Consider the following 21550-nt stretch of genomic DNA (forward strand, 5'->3'; position numbering starts at 1 on the left):
TATAGACCAAGTTAGACAAACCATTAATGACAAGAGTGTTAAGGTTAAATATGAAGCAATGCATTCACTTCTCTGAGTGCTATCCATCTTTCCATTTACAGGAGCTTGACAAAAGTACTGGCTTTGTACAACATTTCCTTTAATTACATGCTGCGGAAAACAGGCTTTTAACATAAACATAGTTGCATTCATTTATTCAGCAGTTGCTCTTCAATAGAGCTTAATGGAGAAGGTTTAAATCCTAAATGAGTACACACATCTCTCAGCAGTGTTATGTCAGCAGCCACTGTGCTTTACTTAAAAGCAGTGTTTGACTGCTTGTGTAGTTTTTAAAGCTTTTGCCTAATACTGAAGTTAAACAGTCTAAGACAGAACATAGTGTCCCCGAATTTGAAAGTGGTTAATAACACCTGCTCTTTGTTAAAAGCTTAGATAAGTCTTTTTACAGTGTTGGGCTTTCGAAATTTTGTGCTGCTAATCATAGGGGTTCTTTTAAATTTCAGGTTGCATTTGCAGTAAATAACTAAATTAAATACATAGCCCTGAAGGTTCAGAGCCTTTTGGAAACATAAAATCAAATTTACCCATTTTTATAAATTTGGTAAACTACCATGCACATATAAAATGTCTCAAAAGTTATCATTTCTACTAGATACCATTAGATGTCGATGACTTTTATCACCAGTCCAGGTAGATGGCATTTATTATAATTATTCTAGGTTTTTTAACCTCGCTACTAAATTTCAGTTATTTGTTCCAAGGGTTTGGCATGTTACTGAATTTGTTCACTGAACATTTTTACATGAAATTTTGATATTAATGGCATGTTCTATGTTAACTGTATGGTTTTTGTTCATGATTTTGCTTAACTTTGTTTTTTTTCTTGAATATTTCTTTAAAATGTCTCTGGAATTTCCAGATTTTCTAGATTTTCCATTTACATTTTTTCCTTTGTTTCCAAATGTTTTGCTTCAGAAATTTCGGTTGGTGTTTTCATAATTAACAGTATATTTCTGTTCACTAGGCAAATGCTATAATATTTAGGTATGAATATAATATAGCTACTTAGATACTTGTGCATTTTTTAGAACCCCATAACTGTTCAGTGACTTTCAGTCATGGCTAAGATAACTTTGATCTTGCAATTGAGGCCATTCATCAGGTAATGTTGCTAGTTATTTCAGCTCACTTTGATTTGTTCTTAGGCAGCATTTCACAAGAGAGATCTCTGAATGAAAATGAGAGGAAAAAAACACGTAAAAGCATACATAGTTGACATAGTCCAAATGAGTATATTTTAAAGGGACTGAAATTGAATAGAATCTTTGTGAGTCTACATTTTTATTTTATAATATTGAAAATCCGATTTATTAAGAGTTATGTTCCACTGCATTTTTATGTGTTTCCTACATAGTAAGGATTTAAAATTTTTTATAACATTTGCAATTATTTTAATTCTATGATAATTATCTTGAAAATTATATTCTGGAATGGCATTTTTTTAAAGTTTTTAAATTTTGGCTATGAACTTGAAATCGTTTTAATGTAATTTTCCTAAAGAGATGAGTAAAAGGGAGCCTTCATTTGCTCTTACAGGAATGCTAACAGGAATGAATGAAACGTCTACTGTAATCATTGCTGCACCACAGAATTTCACTCCCTCGGTGATCCTTCAGAAGGTTGTAAATGTAGCCAATGTAGGTGTAGTCCCTTCTGGCCAAGATAATATACACAGGTAGGTTCACCAACATGTGATGTGGAGATAACTTGTATGTATATATATAATTTTCACTTCATATTTTTCCTTCAAAACAGTAACCCTGAAACCTGTATGTGTCTCCCTCCTTTGTTTCTGATGAGATATTTGATTGATTGGTTTGTGTTACGGCTCTCTTCCCTATTTATGCAATCCTTAAGTACACTGGGATGGACTGTCCTGAAGGTCAGTGTACTTGTATTTTATAATAGCTTGGTGATTTGTAAAGGTACTGTTTGTGAGCTGTGGTTAAGACTTTATTCTATTTCACCAGTCAGTGGATTTCCAGGAAGAACTGTTTTATAAAGCAGTGCAGTTGGACTTTTTTACTTGAAATGGAGGAAGTTTGGGTACCATATACAGAGTTGCTTTTCACAGCAGTCCCTTGAGACTGTTTCCAGTAATAAGGAGCTACTAGAAAACCAGCATAGGGCCAAATGCAGCTTCTATTTCTTAGACCAGATATATCTTCACTACGGAACATTTAAGCATGAGATCCAAGTCATTTGTCCTTAAAGGTAGCAGAGAATGTGATTATTATGGTTGCCCTATTTGTGATCTGTGTGTGCCAGTAGCTTGAAATGAAAGTAAAGACAAAAATGATCTCCTTAAACAAATATGCGGTTATTACTTAGTCCTATGTGAGCTTAAAGGAATTCATTAATTCCACATTTAATTCCTCTGCCACCCCACTGCCAGTAGCATACTTCTGCCTTTATCCATGTATATGGAAAATAAATTTAAAATCAAAAAGAATGCCTTCAGACCTTTAAAAAATGTTTTTGAGAAAAAATTATTTTGGGTAGGTACCTGGCTGGCTCAGCTGATAGAGCATGGAGCTCTTGATCTCAGGGTTGTAAGCTTGAGCCCTACATTGGATGTAGAGATTACTTAAAAATAAAATCTTAAAAAGTTTTTTTCAAGTTAATACAGGGGTAAGAGAAACCCCCTTATAAAGAGTGTTTTAGATTTATCTGAGATCGGAGTTTTAGATTTATCTCTGCCATTACTGGGCTTGGTAATTTGAGACAAGTTATAACTTCTTATGGGCTTTAAGATCTTCAGCTCTTTAGGAAGGGGTGACAGGGAAAAGAGGGGGTATTGAAATGAAAGTCTTGTCTTAATCTGTGGAAGAACATTGGTCTTGACCTCAGAGGAGCTGAGTTCAAGTCTTGATCTGCCATTATTTGTAGTTGCCTAACATCATCTACTAATTGGGACAGAATGAAAACTGTATGTGCTAATCAAAAAACAAATTTACCATATTTGGGGGGGGGTTGTTTTATTTTTAAAGAAACGTCCTTAGTTAGTTTGCAGTTTAAGAGGTCTGATGCTTCCATTTCCTAATTTCTGGCAACCCTATCTATCTCATATAGGGGATGATAAAATAATAAAATGGGTATTAGGTCATCATGCTGGTACCACCATACAGATATAACTTATCAGTTACTGTTGTTCAATAGGGGAAAAAGTGAACAGAAGGCTTTTCAATGAAAATATTTTGGTTCTGAGTTACCTCTTTTGTTTTCTACTTTAAATACTTCTTACTTTCCTGGGTGATTTTCTCTAGCAGAAATTCTTTGTTTTATTTATGGATACTTTGAATTATTGAAATTCCTACAACACTAAAATATCCTACACCAACTATAACTTTTAGCTTATATAGTCTGAAATTTTACCTGATGCATCTAGTATCCAGCAGTACTTCAGTCCTGTTTTAATATATCCTTTTGTAATGTACAGAAAGACATATAGTAACCCTTATTTATGGTGGAACTTCTGATTTATTTTTTGTTTTGTTTTATATGTGGGTTAACTTTTCTGAAAGCAATGGCAGCTTTCCATATTTTTGTTTCTTAGAAGAAAACAGCCAAATTATCTTCTCAAAACCAACTCAAAAGCTGCCTTCTTATTGGGAAATAGACTAAGAAAGACACTTAGCACAGTTGCACAATTCTTATTAGTCCATCGTTTGCCTGTAACTTGTCTTGGTGGTTTAAAACTTAATGTCTGTTCAAGTGATTAAATTATTGTCAGTTCTTAATTATCTGTACTAATTCAGGGGAGACACGCAACTAAGAACTGTTTATATTCGGCTTTGGAATGCAGAGATTGCCTCCAGACTTAATGTTTATGGTCCTCATACACATCTGCAATGTTTTGACACTTCTCTGATCCAGCTGTATGATTGGCTCTGTAACTTGGGGGAGGAGCCCAAGTTACTACTGAGTCAAAAGTGAAAAACATGCCTATCTATAATTAGGATTAGGTTGTGCCGTCTTAATGTGCCTCACAAGTCTCATTAGATATAATTGAAAATGTTTGCATTTGCTCTCACAGTTAAAGTATGGCTGTGTTAATGTTCTAAATTTCAGAAAGCGTCCAGGTAATAAACACCTGGAGTTACTTGGATTTTCCATAGAGAAATTGTTAAAAATTATCAACCTGCATATGTAACAGTTTTTTACCATTCTTTTATATTCAGTAACAAAACAAAAATGAACAATTGTTAGTAAAATCTGTACCAGTGCCTTCCTTAATGTCATTTAAAATGAAATGGTAATTACTTTTTATATTATAATAACAGAAATGAACACTTTATCCCTTCATTGAGTGTTATTCATGTTGTTAGGTGTAGTGTTCGGTATCATATTATCCTCCAGAATTAATGAGTTTATATATCTAAACTTATGTTACTTAATTGCCAATAACAAAACTGAAATCTCTGTGAGCTTTTTTTTTTTTTTTTAAAGATTTATTTATTTATTTATTTGACAGATCACAAGTAGGCAGAGAGGCAGGCAGAGAGAGAGAGAGAGAGAGAGGAGGAGGAGGAGGAGGAAGTAGGCTCACTGCTGAGCAGAGAGCCCGATATGGGGCTCGATCCCAGGACTCTGGGATCATGACCTGAGCTGAAGGCAGAGGCTTTAACCCACTGAGCCACACAGGTGCCCCCTGTGAGCTTTTTGAATGACTCCTTTATTATTCTGTGACAGTTGCTTTTTAAGTTTATGAAGACAAGAACCAATGCCATTCTTTTTTTTTTTTTTTTTTTTTAAGATTTTATTTACTTGGTAGAGATCACAAGTAGGCAGAGAGGCAGACAGAGGCAGAGAAGGGGAAGCAGGGAGCCTGATTCAGTGCTCGATCCCAGGACCCTGGGGTCATGACCTGAGTCGAAGGCAGAGGCTTAACCCACTGAGCCACTCAGGTGTCCCCAAAGCCATTCTTGTATTTATTAATGGTAATTGATTTCAGATTACTTAAAAAACAAAAAGTGTGAAAAGCATTTTGGATGTTAGTATTTTAAGATCGGAAATTTCAGTATGATATATTATTCTTGGCTGGCCTATGTTCTACTTAATTTTTGAGGATCTTTTATTTCTGAGAGGACTTTTCAATAAGCATCAGAGTATTCTTTCTGACCATTCTATGAATAAAGTTTCCGTTGTCTTGATTTTGGAATAATTTATTCCCACTGCTCTTAAAATTTAAATAGTTTTTACATTAAATGCCAGGTTAAAAAAAGAATTAATATAAGAATTATTTGAGAAAAAGGGAATCTTCATTAATATGCAGAAGTGTATAATTGCATAAAGTAGACATTTTAATTGAATACATAGCAGAAAATGGTTCCTACATATCAACAGAGAATGGCCTCCATTAAGAAAAAGTCAATTAAAGGAGCACAAGTTTTATGGAATTCATTTTAAAAAACAGGAGCATCGGGTCGCCTGGGTGGCTCAGTGGGTTAAGCCTCTGCCTTCGGCTCAGATCATAATCCCGGGGTCCTTGGATCGAGCCCCACGTCGGGCTTCTCTGCTCAGCAGGGAGCCTGCTTCCCTTCTTCTCTCTCTGCCTGCCTCTCTACCTACTTGTGATCTCTCTCTGTCAAATAAATAAATTAAAATCTTTATTTTAAAAAAATAATAATAAAAATAAAAAACAGGAGCATTTCTTATGTTATTAACTGCTTTACAAGATCAGTAGGAAACTGTGTATCTATTGTTGGATGATATGACATTTAGTTTTTAATTTCTAAATGAGCAGTAGTCTCAGAAAGCCAAGCAGTAAACTATTGAGATAAAACTTTATTTTCGGGGCGCCTGGGTGGCTCAGTGGGTTAAGCCGCTGCCTTCGGCTCAGGTCATGATCTCAGTGTCCTGGGATCGAGTCCCGCATCGGGCTCTCTGCTCAGCAGGGAGCCTGCTTCCCTCTCTCTCTCTCTGCCTGCCTCTCTGTCTACTTGTGATCTCTCTCTGTCAAATCAATAAATAAAAATCTTAAAAAAAAAAAAAAAACTTTATTTTCATTTCTCTGGTACTTGCTTGGTGATTGAAAAAGCTGCTCTTCGAGAACAAAACCATCCAATTGAGATCTACAGAGTTATGATCATTATGGCAACCTGCTATTTTCTAGATTACAGTTACCACATGATAAGGGGTAATACAGAAAGGAGAATTTAAATAAAGTCATCAAAAAAGCATTTATTAACCATGGAGCTGAACATCTTCATGTCCTGTGTTAGATATTCATATTAAAACATGTGAGATTCTATGCATTGTAAAAGTCTTAAAGCATATTATTTAAGACAGGACTAATAATATATAAATAAAGTATATACAAAGAGCAGAGTGAACAATAGTAAACCAGTAGATGAATGGACTGCAAAGAGAAAATGTTAATATTCACTGTGTTTAGGGGAAGAGAATTAGAGAGACTAGCAATGGGAATCTTAGGTACATTCAGAGCCAGGAAAAATTTCCTGTGTTCCTCTGAGAAAGAAATCAAGTAAGGGTTTATGACTGATGTTTGTATTCAACAATGTAGAAACCATTGTGCATTTTCTTTTATTACATTGCTTGTCCTCTCATAAAGGTACTAATATATAGTGAGCAAAAAGCAGAAAGCTAAAAATCTGTAGTTCCAAAATCTTTAAGGCTTTTCTGTACAAAAGAAACCTGTGGAGGGTTGTGTAAACTGGGACCTACACCGGAGGACCCAGATTTGGTTCATCTGGGGTATGGCCCAGGAGTCTGCATTGTAGCCAGTGGTCTAAGCAGTTCTAAGGCCAGTAATGTTCCAGAGTTTACAGTTTGAGGCTGCCTTGTATTATCAAGAGTTAATGACAGCTACATGACACATGTTAAAGTGTATTTTTCCTGTTTTTTCATTTCCTTTTTATAGATTAAGAGATGCTAATGGAGGAGATGTTCGATTCTTGGTTGTTTCTTATCACCATGCCGTTGTGCTCCAGCAACGGTATATTGTTAATTATATTAGTGTATTGTAGTCCTGCCTGTGAACAGTCTGAGACCGCAAGTAGAAGTTTGTCTTTCAGCAGTCCCAGCCATTTCACATTTTAACCCAGTTTCTGGAATTTTGACATTCAGTAACAGTGGTGTTGTTAAAAAGAGTTGTCATACTACCTACTCATCTTGCCCTTTCATGAACAGCAAATTGACCCTGTGAGGGAAAAATGTGATAATTTGAGTGAAAAGGGAAAACCTTGTCTCTGCCGTGATTCTGTTTTAGCTCTTAGCTTATTCAATAAGGCCCAAGACAGTTTTGTTTTGTTTTGTTTTGTTTAAGATTTTATTTATTTGACAGAGAGAGAGACACAGCAAGAGAGGGAACACAAGCAGGGGAAGTGGGAGAGGGAGAAGCAGGCTTCCCGCTGAGCAGAGAGCCTGACATGGGGCTCCATCCCAGTACCCTGGGATCACCACCTGAGCAGAAGGCAGACGCTTAACGACTGAGCCACCCAGGTGCCCCCCAAAACAGTTATTATTAACTTGTATTCAATACTTGCAGTCCTTTCCCCACCCCGTGTATCTTAATCTGTGTTTGGATCTTGTTTACTGTATCACTTCTTGAATTTGCAAATTTTGAATACGTGCAACTTATGAATAATTACAGTCTTAAGAGAATGAACGTTGTTTTACCTATTGTTACTTAGGTCCTTAAGTATTAGGAAAATCTGGTACTGTGGCTAGAATAGTGTATCCATAGCAACCTGGCAGTCAACTTTTTAATTTGCCAACATACCTAAACACAGTTTATTTGTTTCAGGTTTAAAATCAATAATCTTTTTATTTAATTGACATACATGTAAAGAACGACTTGTTTCATTTCTAGGCCTTCAGGTCATCCATTGAATCACTGATATGATATACATGTTTAATGGTTATTAATAGGAGAAATACTGGTATATACTACCATATCCATCATAAGATGTCTATGCTGTGCAAGTCCATTCAATATTTTTTGAAGGCTTGTGACAGGTTTTCTTGGTGCTAGGGTTACAAACATGGAATGGCATAGGTACTTCTTGTTGGGATCTTTGATATTTCCCTTTCTTCTGTTCTTAGGTTGCTCAACCTTTGGACTATTGTTTTTGTTTGTTGTTTTATTTATTTTTCCTTAGTAACTGAAATATTTAAATAACCAGGTAATTCTGAAAGACCGTAATAGAAACAAGTGTCTTGGTGCCCTAATTTTATAAGCCCTGATACTATAGTAACCATACATCAGCTGTCTTAAAATTTTTTTTTTTTTTTGTAAACAGTTGTTAGTATAAAGATATCAGGCTTTGGTCTTTTGTCCTGTGTAACAAATTTGGGATCTCAAAGGGGGCCAAAGATTCATGGAACGTCTTTAGAAATCGGGTCTTTCTCAGGTTGGAGATTGTCCACTAGAGGGCAGCACTGCTTTTTTATCTGCTGCTTTGATCTCTGCAAGCTCTGTGAGCAGCGTTTCATTGAAAAACAAATGTGGACCTCAGCTAATTTTTACATGGAAAGCATATTTTGATATTTCAGAAATCACTAAAACTACACAGCTGATTTTGCTTTAAAGGATTCTTTATTTAAGTTTTCTTTACTTCCACCATTAGTGAGGTAATACTCTGTAATGCAACAGTTTTACTAATAGGAATATAAATATAAATGTTTTCATGTAGAAATGAAAGAGAGGTATTCTTGATGATTTTCTTTCCAGGTTGACAATTTTATAAGGAATCAAAGAGAATGGGGTAAGAATTTATGTGTTTTACTATTTGCCCATCCCATCTCACCCCCACCAAATAGACAAACCAAAAATGCTTTGGAATAACTGGAATATTTCATGTCTTCTTTGAGAAAGCACACTTAGAGATATATTTAGCTTTCCTGTATGAAGAAAGAGAATGCATCATTGACAAGATAGTATGCAGAATCATTTTTTTATCCATGTTTAAAGACTAGAACAGAATACAGAGAATCCTAAGTTATGATGGTAGCTCTTTTTTTTTTTTTTTTTTAAACTCTTTTCATCAGATTGTCAAAGGAAGATACTATAATATTGCTGGCTAATTTTTTTTAATGATAGGAAAAAATACATTGCTTTGGATAAATTCCCTAAACTTGAATCACATGTAATTTTTTCCCTCAGTATTAATTCTCTTAGGTAATGGGCTAAACTTTAAAATACAATTTTATAGTCAACAAAATGGAATTTTTTTTACAACTTACAAGTTCTCTGTTTAAAATGTTCTGTATTAACTCAACATAATAAGGACTTACCATTTTAAAATTTTTGGAAAACAGTGCTCCAAATCATCAGGCTTTGGTATTTGATGTTAGGATGCTTATTCAAACCAGTATTTCTTATATATAATGATTGTGCGACTTCATTACACATTTGTCAACTTTGAACTAATTATTTTTATACAGCTAGGGCAGGGCACTGCATCTTGTGATCGTCTTTCTTACTAATAGGATTCTGTCTGCTTCAGCAGGCAGTAATTGAAGGCTTCATGTACAGAGTAGGGAGGAAAAAAAGTTTTAGCCTGAGTGGGCCATTGTCACAGCTTCTGGTAACCAGTAGAACAGAAAACACGAGAAAATTGAACTCAGAATAGAAAAATCAGAAACCAGGAAGACTACCCAAGAGAAGAAAAAGCATGTCTTAGAGCTGTTGCATTAAATGTAGCAAATACGATTCTATTTAAAAATTTTTATGTTGTGAATACCCTGGAGATTGATGCTGTCTCTCAGATAAATACTTTTTAATTCATGTTATCCTGTTAACATTGAAGTTGTTGAAACAATTGAGTTGTAGAATTTCTTTTCCTTCTGACAAAAACATTTATGGTCCATAGCCAGCTTCTCATAAATCTAATAAAAAGTATGGTTTAAGTGCATGAGGCAATAAGGCCATGTATTATAGATAATAAATTTATACAAATTTGTTGTTATCTGAGCTTTTTTCATAATTCTGTCAGTAGTTAAGAAAAATTAACTTTTTTAGAAAAGTGGTATCTTCATTTAGGGTTGGCAAGCAGCTTATTTTGTCTTTTTCTTTAATCCTAAGAATTCTTACAAGCTTCAAAGATTAAATGTCAATTTCTAGAGATAATAGACAAAAAGACATGTAATGAAATGAAATACAGATATATCTAAACAGTTTTTACCTTCTCAATTGGTGATTACAAATAGCGAGTGGTTGGTGGTGGAATGAAAATGAAAAATAATGAAAAATACCTAGATGGTATCCTTTTAATAACATGGAGCCCATCATACATAGGCAATACATCTTTAACTGTCATCCTCTTATTTGTTCTCATTTGTGGTGGTACTGGTGTTCGAGGTTGGTTGGCCTCCCAGAAGTCCCTCCCTGTGTTACAGCTCCATTTAGGAAGGTTTTATATTTTTCATTGCCGGTGTGTCTTTTGAGGGAATGGGAGGTGGGGGATATTTAAAATTTTTTAAATCTTTAAGGTCAGAAATTAAGAAGTTGTTATGACAAAGCACCAAGTCAAGCTGCTTTAAATTCCATAATGGTGCAAATTCAAGTACACAGTTTTGAAGGGAAAAATCTTCCCTCTTCAAGTTTTTGGAACAATAATAGATTATATGCATATTAGGTAAATAAGAAAACCTTAATTTATCAGTGCATTTTGCATATTTGAGAATGTGTATAATCCAGAATCAGAATACTTGGGTTCAAATTCCTGCTCAACCATTCACTAGCTATGTGCCCATGAGCAGGTTTCTCAACTTCTGTGGGCCTCAGTTCCCTCATCTATACTGTGATTCGCCTCGCAGAATCAAATGAGTGCCCGCTACACAAAGCACTTAATAAATGGCCGCTGTGGTTATAAGTACGGTGATCCAAAAACTTCACATGCCTTCTGAAAAAGTTTGGTCACAGTGTTCTTCTTCGTTTGAGGTCAAGTACGGAGGTTCTGATGTCAGCCATTAAATTTAGCATAGAAGTGTTTGACCAAGGCTGTCTTTATAATCAATGTTTCTTATGTCTGAAAGCTAGCTGTGTGTTGGTTATTAACTGGTACTCTTTCCCTAACTGTCTTTCAGTGGATTTTTAAAGCATAGCCTGTTCCGGCATTAAATGATTAAGAAATTTTGGGTGGTGGCTTTGCTTTTCATGGACCAAAACAAACCAGTTGTACTCATGCTGTGTTCCAATTAAATACATCCTTTTGGAACTGTGAAATGAGAATGTCAGAACATCTGATCTTCTAGTCTTCTGCTTTAAAACATTGCTTCCACCATTTGTGCCCACTAGAACAGAGACCTAGTTAAAAGGCAATAGCTTTTTCACCACCTAACAGATTTTATTGCTAGGACAATTTGCTTAGCATGTTACCACTGTAGTGTAAGCAAAGACCTCTTTTCTTTCAGACCTCAGTTCTTACAGTATTGAGAGTTTTGTGGTAATAGGATTTCAAAAACATGTACAAGAGACTAATTTTAATCTCTGTAAACATACTGACGTCAAAATTGACGTTTGTCTCTGCTGAATTTATATTATTTTACCATCGACTCTAAGTTTTTAGTAGAAAAGAGATAAAATGTGCCTTGGGGCTGTACAACCCTGAAATTCAAGTGCTTCTGTGTCCCTATTAAGACATAATCTCCTTCTCTGCAGTCCCAAGGCACAAGTGTTAAGTAAATAAAGGGACTAATAAGACTATTGTTTACATAATTATAACCCTGTCAGACATAGGGACCTCTGTTGAAATATGTGTTAAATGAAGATTTGATGATGACCAGATCTGTGGGGGGAAAAAGTTACATAAATGATAGGACAGAAGAGCCACCTAGTATCATTTGGTTTAACAGACAGACAAGGTTTAACAGAAATACAGAAACAGGATTCTCCTATGAACCAGAAGAACCTCAAAAATGTGGACAAAAGAAATGCATAAACTTGTAAGGGGTATTAGGAAAGAGGGACCTTTGAGGGCTGGTGATTTTTGTGTTTTCTAAAAGATGGAATTAGGTATGCAGTTCCTTATGTCTTGTGTGGATATCTGAAGAGCACACAGATGTATATAGTATGAGAGCTTTAGAAAATCTCTTTAAAAACACTGGTATGATTTCTCTTCTTAAACTGGTCACTTACACTTGTTTCTCTCAAGTAGAAAAACTGCTCTGTCGGACTCCTTCCCAGTCTTCAGTGTGTTTGGAGAGAGCAGCTTTCCATGTTTGCAGAAAACACAAGAATAAATGACTAGGAAGACTTCTAACGTACTTTATGAACAACCCACCAGCTTACATTTTAAGATGCAACCTAAAAGTGTTGATAATATTTTCAATTATGTAAAATTAGTGTATTTGTTTTGCTTTTGAGTCATTATTCTGATTATTGTTGGGAAACTGATTTTCATGATTCTGTTTAGGTCAAAAATGGCTTGTTAGGTTTTGAAAAAAAAGACTCGAATGTGTTATAAGATCTTGATGTCATTTTTTTAAAACTCAAAAAAGAAATTACTTTTCATTTAAAGAGAATCTGCTTCCTGCTTAAGTGGCTAATATTTTAATTAAGTTGGGAGTGAAGTTTTTCTGAGTGTCTCCTGATAAACTCCCTCTTTTATGTTGATGGTAATTAAACAGATCCCTGAGGACACCGCAGGCTCTGCGCAGGGCCCATGCTAATTGTCAGACATGAGACACTGACCAGTTGGTTTGCTCTTGAATAGTCCACAGCATGCTGTCAGCACGGCAGTTTTATTTTTATGTATTGTGAGCTGTTGTCAGGGCTAACTGGGTGCCATTGTGGCTGAAGATGTTGCGCAAATTGAGGCAGATGGCTCAGATTCAGACACGTGTCATACAGAAAGGGGAAAGGGGATTGGCCCTGCAAAGTGGGGTCACAGCAGGTCACAGACCTGCTCTACACTTGTTAGTGTTTTCAAAAGCTCATGTGCGGCAACTTTGTTTTTCTCCAGTCATCCCTGCAATCAAACCCCCTCCCCCCCACAAATGCATGGAACATGCTCCATGTGGAAAATGGAGGCCTAGGAGGGTACCATCCTCTTCCTTCACGTCTCTGGGGCTCAACTGTGCGTGCAGAATGAATTAGCAGGATTGACAGAAGTTCATTGTGCCTCCAACGGCTTTTCAGTCAATTGCAGTGCTTAAAAGGCTAGTTTTGCTTTTAATTCCATGTAATTAGTAGATTCTTCATGTCTTGGAATTTAGTAATGGAGCCTTAGACCTCAGGTTTCCTCTATTCTAAAGCAAAAAGAAGTATCTAACGTCCTGAACATTAAAAAAAATAAAAAATCTAAAAAGAGGGACTGTGGTGTACTACCTGGCTGTCATGTGATTTTGTTACATGTCATCATCAACATTAGAGATTGAATTTGAATATTTTAACATGCATGCGTGAATTTTTGAAATGATATGAGTTTTATAATGTCCATAAAATTACCTAACTTCCTGCATAATCATTTTCACATACGAGGAATTAAAATTTCAAGCTCGTAGCTTTTCTTAATATGTTAAAAATAAAAATACAGTGGTTTATTTTAAATGGCCCTATGCATGGTGAAATGTTAAATATCAAATGAATGACTCCCAAATACATATTAGTGGAGAATTATTCACATATATCTGTTGTCCAAACTAATAAGTAAAATAGACTTCTTCTTGTTCTATTCTAACAGTGCACTAAAATTACCTGCCTGTGGTAAGCATGGTGCTGGGCAGTTTATTGATTTTTCAGAAGAATGCTTGGCTTTGGGTTTTTGGCAGTAGGGAACCTGTAAGAAATTACTGAGAAAAAAATTATTTTAAACCTATTTGAATCTGTGCTGTCTCCTTTCCCCTATCCCCCTCCCATGATAAAAGTCTTCTCTTTTTTTTTTTCCTTCAGGTTTGCAGCTAAAACTGTGCACAGTGGGTCGTTGATGCTCGTCACAGTGGAGCTGAAGGAAGGCTCTACAGCCCAGCTTATCATCAACACTGAGAGAACCGTGATCGGTTCTGTTCTGCTGCGGGAGCTGAAGCCTGTCCTGTCCCAGGGGTAACCTGCTTACATCTGGACTTCAGAATCTGGCACAGAACAAAAGTGCCTGGCATCCACTACTGCTGCCTTTCATTTATAATAATAGCCCTTCCATCTGGCAGCGGGGGAAGAATACACTCTTGACATTCTTGTCTCCTGCTTTAGAATGCTAGTGTGTATCTATCATGTATGCAATACTTTCCCCGTTTTCGCTTTGCTAACCAAAGAACATATATTTTACTGTCAGTTTTCTCAACTCTTGAATCCATGTGGCATTTTCTCTGTCCTGCTACTTCTTCTGGCCTTCTCCTCGTCCTTCTCTTTTTTCACAACAATGGACAGGAATTGGGTATTTTAAGTTCATTGGAAATCACCCTCCCTCTCGGTGTAAACAAAAATTAGCCTAGAAATAGTCTAAATGGCCTCTCAGCTTGATATCTGAAAATTGGGGTAGCATATTTTTTAGAATTAAATACAAAAACAACAAGATCTCTGTAAAATTTTGTTCTACGAATTTCCTGGTATTGTAATTGGTTATTGACAACGCTTGTCATGAAATCATCTCTGAATAATAAACTAGCATATGAATAACATGTGTCTTTGCATTTTTTAATAAGAAACTGTGTGTAATCCCAAAGTTCGTAGGCTGATATTTCTTTATTTTAAAGTAAATGGTTTGAGTGTTATATTCTGCAAAGAAGAAATCAATGGGGGTTAGTTAGTAAAAGAAAAACCATTTTTAAACTCAGGTAGATTTTCTAATTGTGTTATAGAATAGTTAACTCCAAGAAAAAAAGTTGGTATATTTAATAACAACAACAAAAATCATCATGTTGTGAAATAAAATGTCTCTTTCTGTGCAATCTTGATTAGTAGAGATCAGATTATAAGGTGTAATACACCTGCTGAATAAATTCTTTTTATCTCATTGTTCCTTTACAAATGTTGATGCCCAACTTAGATGGACAGAAACACCTTTGGAAACTAACCAGTATAAACCTCATTGTAGAAATTTTAAAAACCAGTTACTTAATCATCATATTCGCCCTTTTGCCCAGAGTATTTATTTTGGTTGCTGACTTAGACAAGTCACTGTTTCTAGTAAGATTGTTCTATGACCAGGAAACTGTTTTCTAAATCTTTTATGCCTTTTTAAAACCAGTTGAAATTTTATTTACCTTTCTGATAAAAGGTAATATAGAGTATATGCTAGTCAGTTCCCTTTCTGTAAAGCCACATAACGATTTTTAAGAAGTAAAAAGAGAATATACATTGGTGGAAATGCTGTGGAACATATGTAAAAAGAAAAAAAAAAACATTCTTGGAAAATACATATTGAGAAGAACAAAACAGACCTGAAAAATTAAATTTTCAAGCTCGTGAGCTGGAGAGAGCAAACAAGGTGGTTAAATTGTCTTGCTCTGGGAATATAGCAGTTAATCGGGGTGAGGAGACGTAGAACTGTAGGAGTGAGGTGCCCGACCTCACCCTGGAGCCTTAGAGCCCTGGCACTGTCAACAGCCAGGAGCAGCTGGTTGGCATTTCCGTTATTAATCCTGTTTCTTGGGGCTTGCTTCACAACGTGGGGTTCCTTGGTCAACAACTTTGGGAAATGTTATAAGGAGTTTGACAAGCTAGATATCTGTTTTCTGAAAAACATATTTACACTTAATGCATCAAAGCAGAGGGGAGATGTATGTTGTGGTGTGGATAGGTTTTTGTTTTCCTTAAATGAGAGCACTTCTCTGCGAAAACAGGTTACTCTGTGAAAACAGTATTTGGTAACTAAGGAAATTTCCGTAGAACTTTATTTTTGAAGAAGATCAGTTTTGATAGCTAACTTTTAGGGATTTAAAATCTATATATCTACATATAGATTTTATATAGATATATATGTCTATATATCTATATAAAATCAATAATATAATACAGTGTGCTAACCGTTGAAGCCATTGTAACATCAATAGCTTGATATCATTAAAATATTTTTCATATAAGTGAAACTGGAAAAATGACCAAAATCCCAAGTTTAAGATTTGGGGGTGGGGAGGATGAGTGTTCTCCTTTTTCGGTACAATGTTTCAGAGTTTCTTACCTCATATTTCCTTTAACTTTATCATAATCCATGATTATCTCTAAATTGTTCCATTGAGTCGAGTTAGTCAATGTTGAATTCTTAATTCTAGCTATATTTTTTCATTTTAATGTCCACTTAATGGGACATTTTATGTACACCAATCTTGAAGAATGGCTCTCATAGTATATTTCAGACTGAGCCTCATTTTTGGTATCACATTGCCTCATTTTGGTATCTCTTAATACATTTGCTTTATTTATTACAAGAAAAGGAGAATGTTTTTATTCTGAAAAGACTATAATAATGAACTTAGCAAATTAAAATACTTCATACTTGCCCTTCCCAGGAACTATTTGCAAACATTTGAATAACTTTATAATAGTGTATGAGAAGTTTGCCCTTGTAATCTATGGTTCATGTTAAGAAGATAGATACTACATTAGAGGAGACAAGCTCCAGAATGATGACATAAAGAGAGGTTTTAGAAAGTGAAATTTAGCTAGCTAGGAGAAAATGTAAGCTTTTTACCTTCTTTGTTTCCTCTCTCTAATCTCTCTAATGCTATATGAGAATTGTTTAAACAGGGAACAGGTCTCTTTTCCCATAATGGGGGGGCGGGGGCCTTATGTTATAGTGCAAAATTAATAAAGCCTTACTATTTCCTTTCTTTTTTAAGACTATATCCATGGTGAGAAGTAAAGAACTATAGTAACCATTGTCGGTTACAGTAAAATAGAAGATATACTCTCTACCCCCAACAAACCACAATCCATTTGGCAATAAATGAAGAAATGGCAGTGTGGACTTTGCTAAGTCAGTGAGCCCTGGTTTGCAAACAAACTTCACTTACATGCTAATACAGTACCACTTCCTTCCCCACCCCCATTCACTTCCCCTCGAGTCCAGTAGTTTTAAGTAAACTATCAGCTCCCAGAGTCTTGCTGAACCCATCTCTTCACCTCCACCTCCCCTGTCCTCACACAGGTGACCTGACCAACCAGACCAGCCACTAGGTGCACACTTCTTTTGTTCTTCCATCAATTGGAGGTTGCTTAATTGAAAGGTATTTACTTTCTGACCATATACTTGCTTTTTTTTTAATCCTTTTCTAACTTGACCAGTTACCTCAAGAAGAGTTTTCATGATCACCTCCACTCTCTTCTTGAGATTTTAGAGGAACCAAAAAAAAAACAAAAAACCAAGTTTAAGATGGTGTTATACTCCTAGATGAATAGAAATTGTGTTTAATAGAAAAGCATGCCCTTAAATGGACCAGAAGTTTGTTTCTGGATCTTCACAGTCTCCATCTCCTTTCTTTATATGACTTACCGACAAATAATAGCATTCAACACAACTAAATGAAGGCTTTACTCTATCTTGGTAACTTTTCTACCACTTTTCAACTGCGCTATGGAGTAAGCACTATTTTAAGACCTGACCTGGTAAGTTAACTAGCATTTGAAATCATTTTTTGAATAAAAACATTTTATATTTCTCGTGATCACTTGACCAACAAACTTGGAACATAGCTGTTTGAAGGCTGGAGTTGTTTCTGAAAAGAGTTGTGAAGCAGTTGTCTGACTGTCAGATCACGCCAGTCAGAGCTATTGGGTTTAGGGGGAAGAAGTGTTCCTGGGTTAGAGAGATCTGAAAAGGTTCCACTGAGGCAATACAGATAGGTCCTAAAAGTTGGTAGTCATATAGAAGAGAAAAGATTTCCTAGGAGTGGAAGAAGGAAGAATAGATTGTTTTCAGCCAAGGCTGTCTCTTAGAATATACCTTTGTACAGAGACGAGCATTACCCACACACCACTTTGTGCCTCCATTTCTCCCTCCTACCCTCCCAGGCTGCCTCCCTGACGCCATCCCCCTGGTCTACAGCTCAGGGGCTGTGGTAGGACAGAGGAGCAGCGACTGTTTGCCATACCATGGGTGGGACCGTACTGCCCTTGGAAACAGGAGACAGGAAAAAGAAGGTTGGGAACCAGTGAACTAGATAGAGATCAGGAGAAATAGGTTTTATTGGTTCTATTTTCCCATTTGTAAGCCAATGTTAGATACTTCCTTGGGGATTTTAGTTATTATGCTTTTTAATTATTTCCAGATTCTAAAATAAGTCTTTTTGGACTTCAAAGTAGCTAATGAATATGAAACTGCATTGGTATCTATTTACTGGTTAAGTGATTGTGAGTGGAAGTGATGCTTAATTTTCTCCCCCTCCTGTCTGTCTTTCTCTGGAGCCAAATTGATGTACATAGTCACTTGTATGTGTAATTTCTGGTCACTTCAGTAAATGTGTACACTGAAGACCCAAACCCTTCAGAACTCAAACAGGGAATTTTTACAACAGACGCAAATGTGTCTTTAATGACCTTCTAAGACACTGCTTTCTTATCTACAACCTTGAGCGCCAGAGACACCAAAAATAAGGCTGAAGTGTAGAAGAATTTATTTATGTAATCTCCATGCCCAGTGTGGGGCTTGAACTCACAACGCTGAGATCAAGAGTCGCATGCTCTACTGACTGAGCCAGCCAGGTGCTCCACTATAGAAGAATCTCAAATCTAGAGATGTTTATAAAGCCTAACCAGTAGATCTTTCTGCCACTGGGCTCATGCATGGAAACCCTTGAAGACTGCAGATGCTGCAAGTGTGCTTGGAGAGAACAGGGAAGCCTCACCTTGCCCATACCCTTATTACCTGGCCTGGGAGGTATTGCCAAGGGTGGAGTTTCATAATGTGAGAGGGAGGGAGGGAGGGAAGAAAGATTAGCTCTCAACATGTAGCTCAACCAAGTTTCTGGATTTGTTCCTCCTAGAAGATCATCTTCTCACCCAAGTAAGAACCAACTTGGGGGAGATTTTGTTCTTAAAGCATCGCGATGAATGTGAAGACTTGTTTTACAGTAGTGTCAACCATCTCCACGGATAACAGTAAGGAATTGTTAAGACCGTGGCCTACAGAAAGAAAAATACTAAATTTTGCCTTTGCAAAGTAGCTAAAAAGGGTTGTATAAAGACGGGTTCCTCAGCCTATATTGAAACTTCCCATTTCTAATGAGTTCATTGTTACATGCTTATTCCCTTTGTTAGTAAACTGTGTAAAGTCAGGAATGACAACGAAGGGTGAGCCATGAACCCAAACACATTGCCCAAGGGAAGTTAATGCAGACTTTTGGGGGAGACCAAAGCCCCTCCCAACTGCAGTTTCGATTTTTGGCTGCAAAAATAAAACCATCCTCAGAGGGCCGTTTAACCAGGGGACATTGCCTTCCTCAGACTTACGCCCGAGACAGAGTTCACAACTTGCTAATAAATCTTGACTCTTCCTCCAAAGCTCCATGGTGACAGACCTCCAAGGGGTAAGAAGTCGCCAACACCCGAGGGCACTCTTTCTGTCACCCCAGAGTCTCCATTTTGCTCAGGCCTCCTCAAAACCACGGGGCCTAAATAAAAATATTTTGTAAACAAAGTTATGGGCAGCTCAGTTTTCTAATTGAAAGTAATTATGATTTCTGGGCTGTGGTGTAATTACCTAAAAAAATGTTATTTGATGATTAAGATTCTGGAGTGAATTGTGTTCTTTGGGCTCTTGCACCGTTCCTCCATCAGGGACTTGGTTTCAGCGGTGTGCAGCTGCTGGAGTTGATTTACAGTGCTGCGGCTGTGGCTGGTCATAAATAAATCCTCTTATATAGTTGTTATGAACACCTGTTAGATCATCTGTCAGCAAAGCGCTGTTCACATTTATCATGGCGCGGTAGTTATTTTACCTCAATCCATTTCCAACTGACTCAGCCTCCATCGCCGGGTTACTATTACCACACCATAATCGCTCGTTCCCACTCCATGTTACAACTTGCAGATAAAAGATTTCACTACTTGGCCAAATTTCATAAATAAAGGAGCAGTTCAGTGCAGTAAAAGTTTATTTTTGTCGTCATTTGTCACCCCATTATTCTATAAATCAAATGGAATAGCGCTATTGCCAGCTCAGGCGTTGCTGTCAGCCTTAGGCATGGAAATGGTCCGTTTCTTCCTTTTAGATGAGATGACATGTCTTGCAGACTTAACTGGCTTATGGCTTTGTTTCACCCATTTTATTTTATTACACCTCCAGAAAAAAAAAAAAAAAAAGTCCTTGGGGAACAGAAAGACTTACGGAGTAAAATGGAAACAGAAAACACAGCCCAGTACACTGCTTAGCTCAGTGATCTGCGTTTCCCCCCATCCAGTCCTCAGGTATTGACCACCAGCCCCTCACACTGAGTCCTCGACTGAGGATGCTTTTCATAAACTTCTGAGAGCGTTGTAGTCTCTATTTTGGAAAGGCCATTCCAATGTGGAGTTACAGTGAACTACCTGACGTATGTCCTCAGAGTTCCTCCCGATGTGACAGGCTTTATGCAAAGACAAAACAAGAACTGGTTTCTTTTCTAAAATGCATTGTAATGGCTTGGAGGCTTTGAGTGAGAATGGTTACCCCCGGGGAGCGTCTTACCCCTTGGAGGTCTGTCAACCATGGAGCTTTGGAGGAAGAGTCAAGATTTATTAGCAAGTTGTGAACTCTGTCTCGGGCGTAAGTCTGAGGAAGGCAATGTCCCCTGGTTAAACGGAAGAGGACAGAAAAAGCTGAAGGGATGGGGTAATAGAAAAGGGTTTATAGTTGATATTATACTTCCGAGTTGGTTCTAATTCAACTTACATTCTTCATAGTCATTATGTAGCTCATAAATTCAATAAAGTGTTTTACTGTTACTATAAAAATGACAGGAGGGGGGTTTTATGTTTTAAGTTTCGTTAGTTACTCTTCCTGTTTTATGTTGAAGTTCTGAGGCCATTATGTCATTAAACTCTTTGGAGTCTGAAGGGCTCAGGCCCCTCCATTTCTTGCCTTTTGCACACTTGGCCATGTCAGCCCAGGCTGGGTCAGGCCACCAGACACTTGGAGCCAACTGTGGTGGTGTGGGGAGAGCTGGGGGCTTTGCAGCTGTTATTTCATGAACAGTAGCTTCATTCCATGATGATGTGTAATGAGGAGCCGGATGGCCTGAGGTTTGTGGGGTGAGGGGCAGTGCAGCCTTAGGGCAACACTTGGAGGGGCTCTAGAAATTTGGAAGAAAGAGTCTAATCAGAAGAATTCGCTGAATGGGGTGTAAGTAGGACCTCACGGACCCAGAAACCGTTCCCCTGCGTCAAGATTGGCTCGGGCACTAGACTCTGCTTACTTGTTAACCTTTGCATAGCTCTAAGTCCTTGATGAAGTTCTAAGCCAATACAGAGCCAGAATCTTAACTGGGATGGTTTGAAAGGGAAGATCACTCTCTTCTGGCTCTTTTCTTTGATTCCAGAGGAAGCAAAGGGCACTTCTGCTCTAGGAAACTTTGCTTTCTCCAGATGTTTGTTTTGAAAAAAATATCCACA

At 37.0% G+C, this 21550-nt stretch overlaps 1 protein-coding gene across 3 annotated transcripts in view; it reads left to right on the forward strand.

Moving 5' to 3' along the window:
• Positions 1-14643, forward strand: part of AP3B1 (adaptor related protein complex 3 subunit beta 1) — a 277679-nt gene extending 263036 nt beyond the window's left edge. For 2 of the 3 annotated variants that reach the window (XM_032847905.1, XM_032847915.1), the window contains exons 26-27: positions 1597-1735; positions 13919-14643. In XM_032847905.1, the coding sequence (XP_032703796.1) occupies positions 1597-1735; positions 13919-14072 (293 nt within the window). In that variant the 3' untranslated portion in view covers positions 14073-14643. Of the gene's footprint in view, positions 1-1596; positions 1736-12989; positions 13181-13918 lie in introns of those variants that run through there. The other variant, XM_032847913.1, reaches the window with a different exon arrangement.
• Positions 14644-21550: the final 6907 nt, after the last annotated feature.

The sequence above is a fragment of the Lontra canadensis genome, unplaced genomic scaffold, assembly GCF_010015895.1.
Source record: "Lontra canadensis isolate GAN:19392208 unplaced genomic scaffold, GSC_riverotter_1.0 scaffold4, whole genome shotgun sequence".
Lineage (NCBI taxonomy): Eukaryota > Metazoa > Chordata > Mammalia > Carnivora > Mustelidae > Lontra > Lontra canadensis.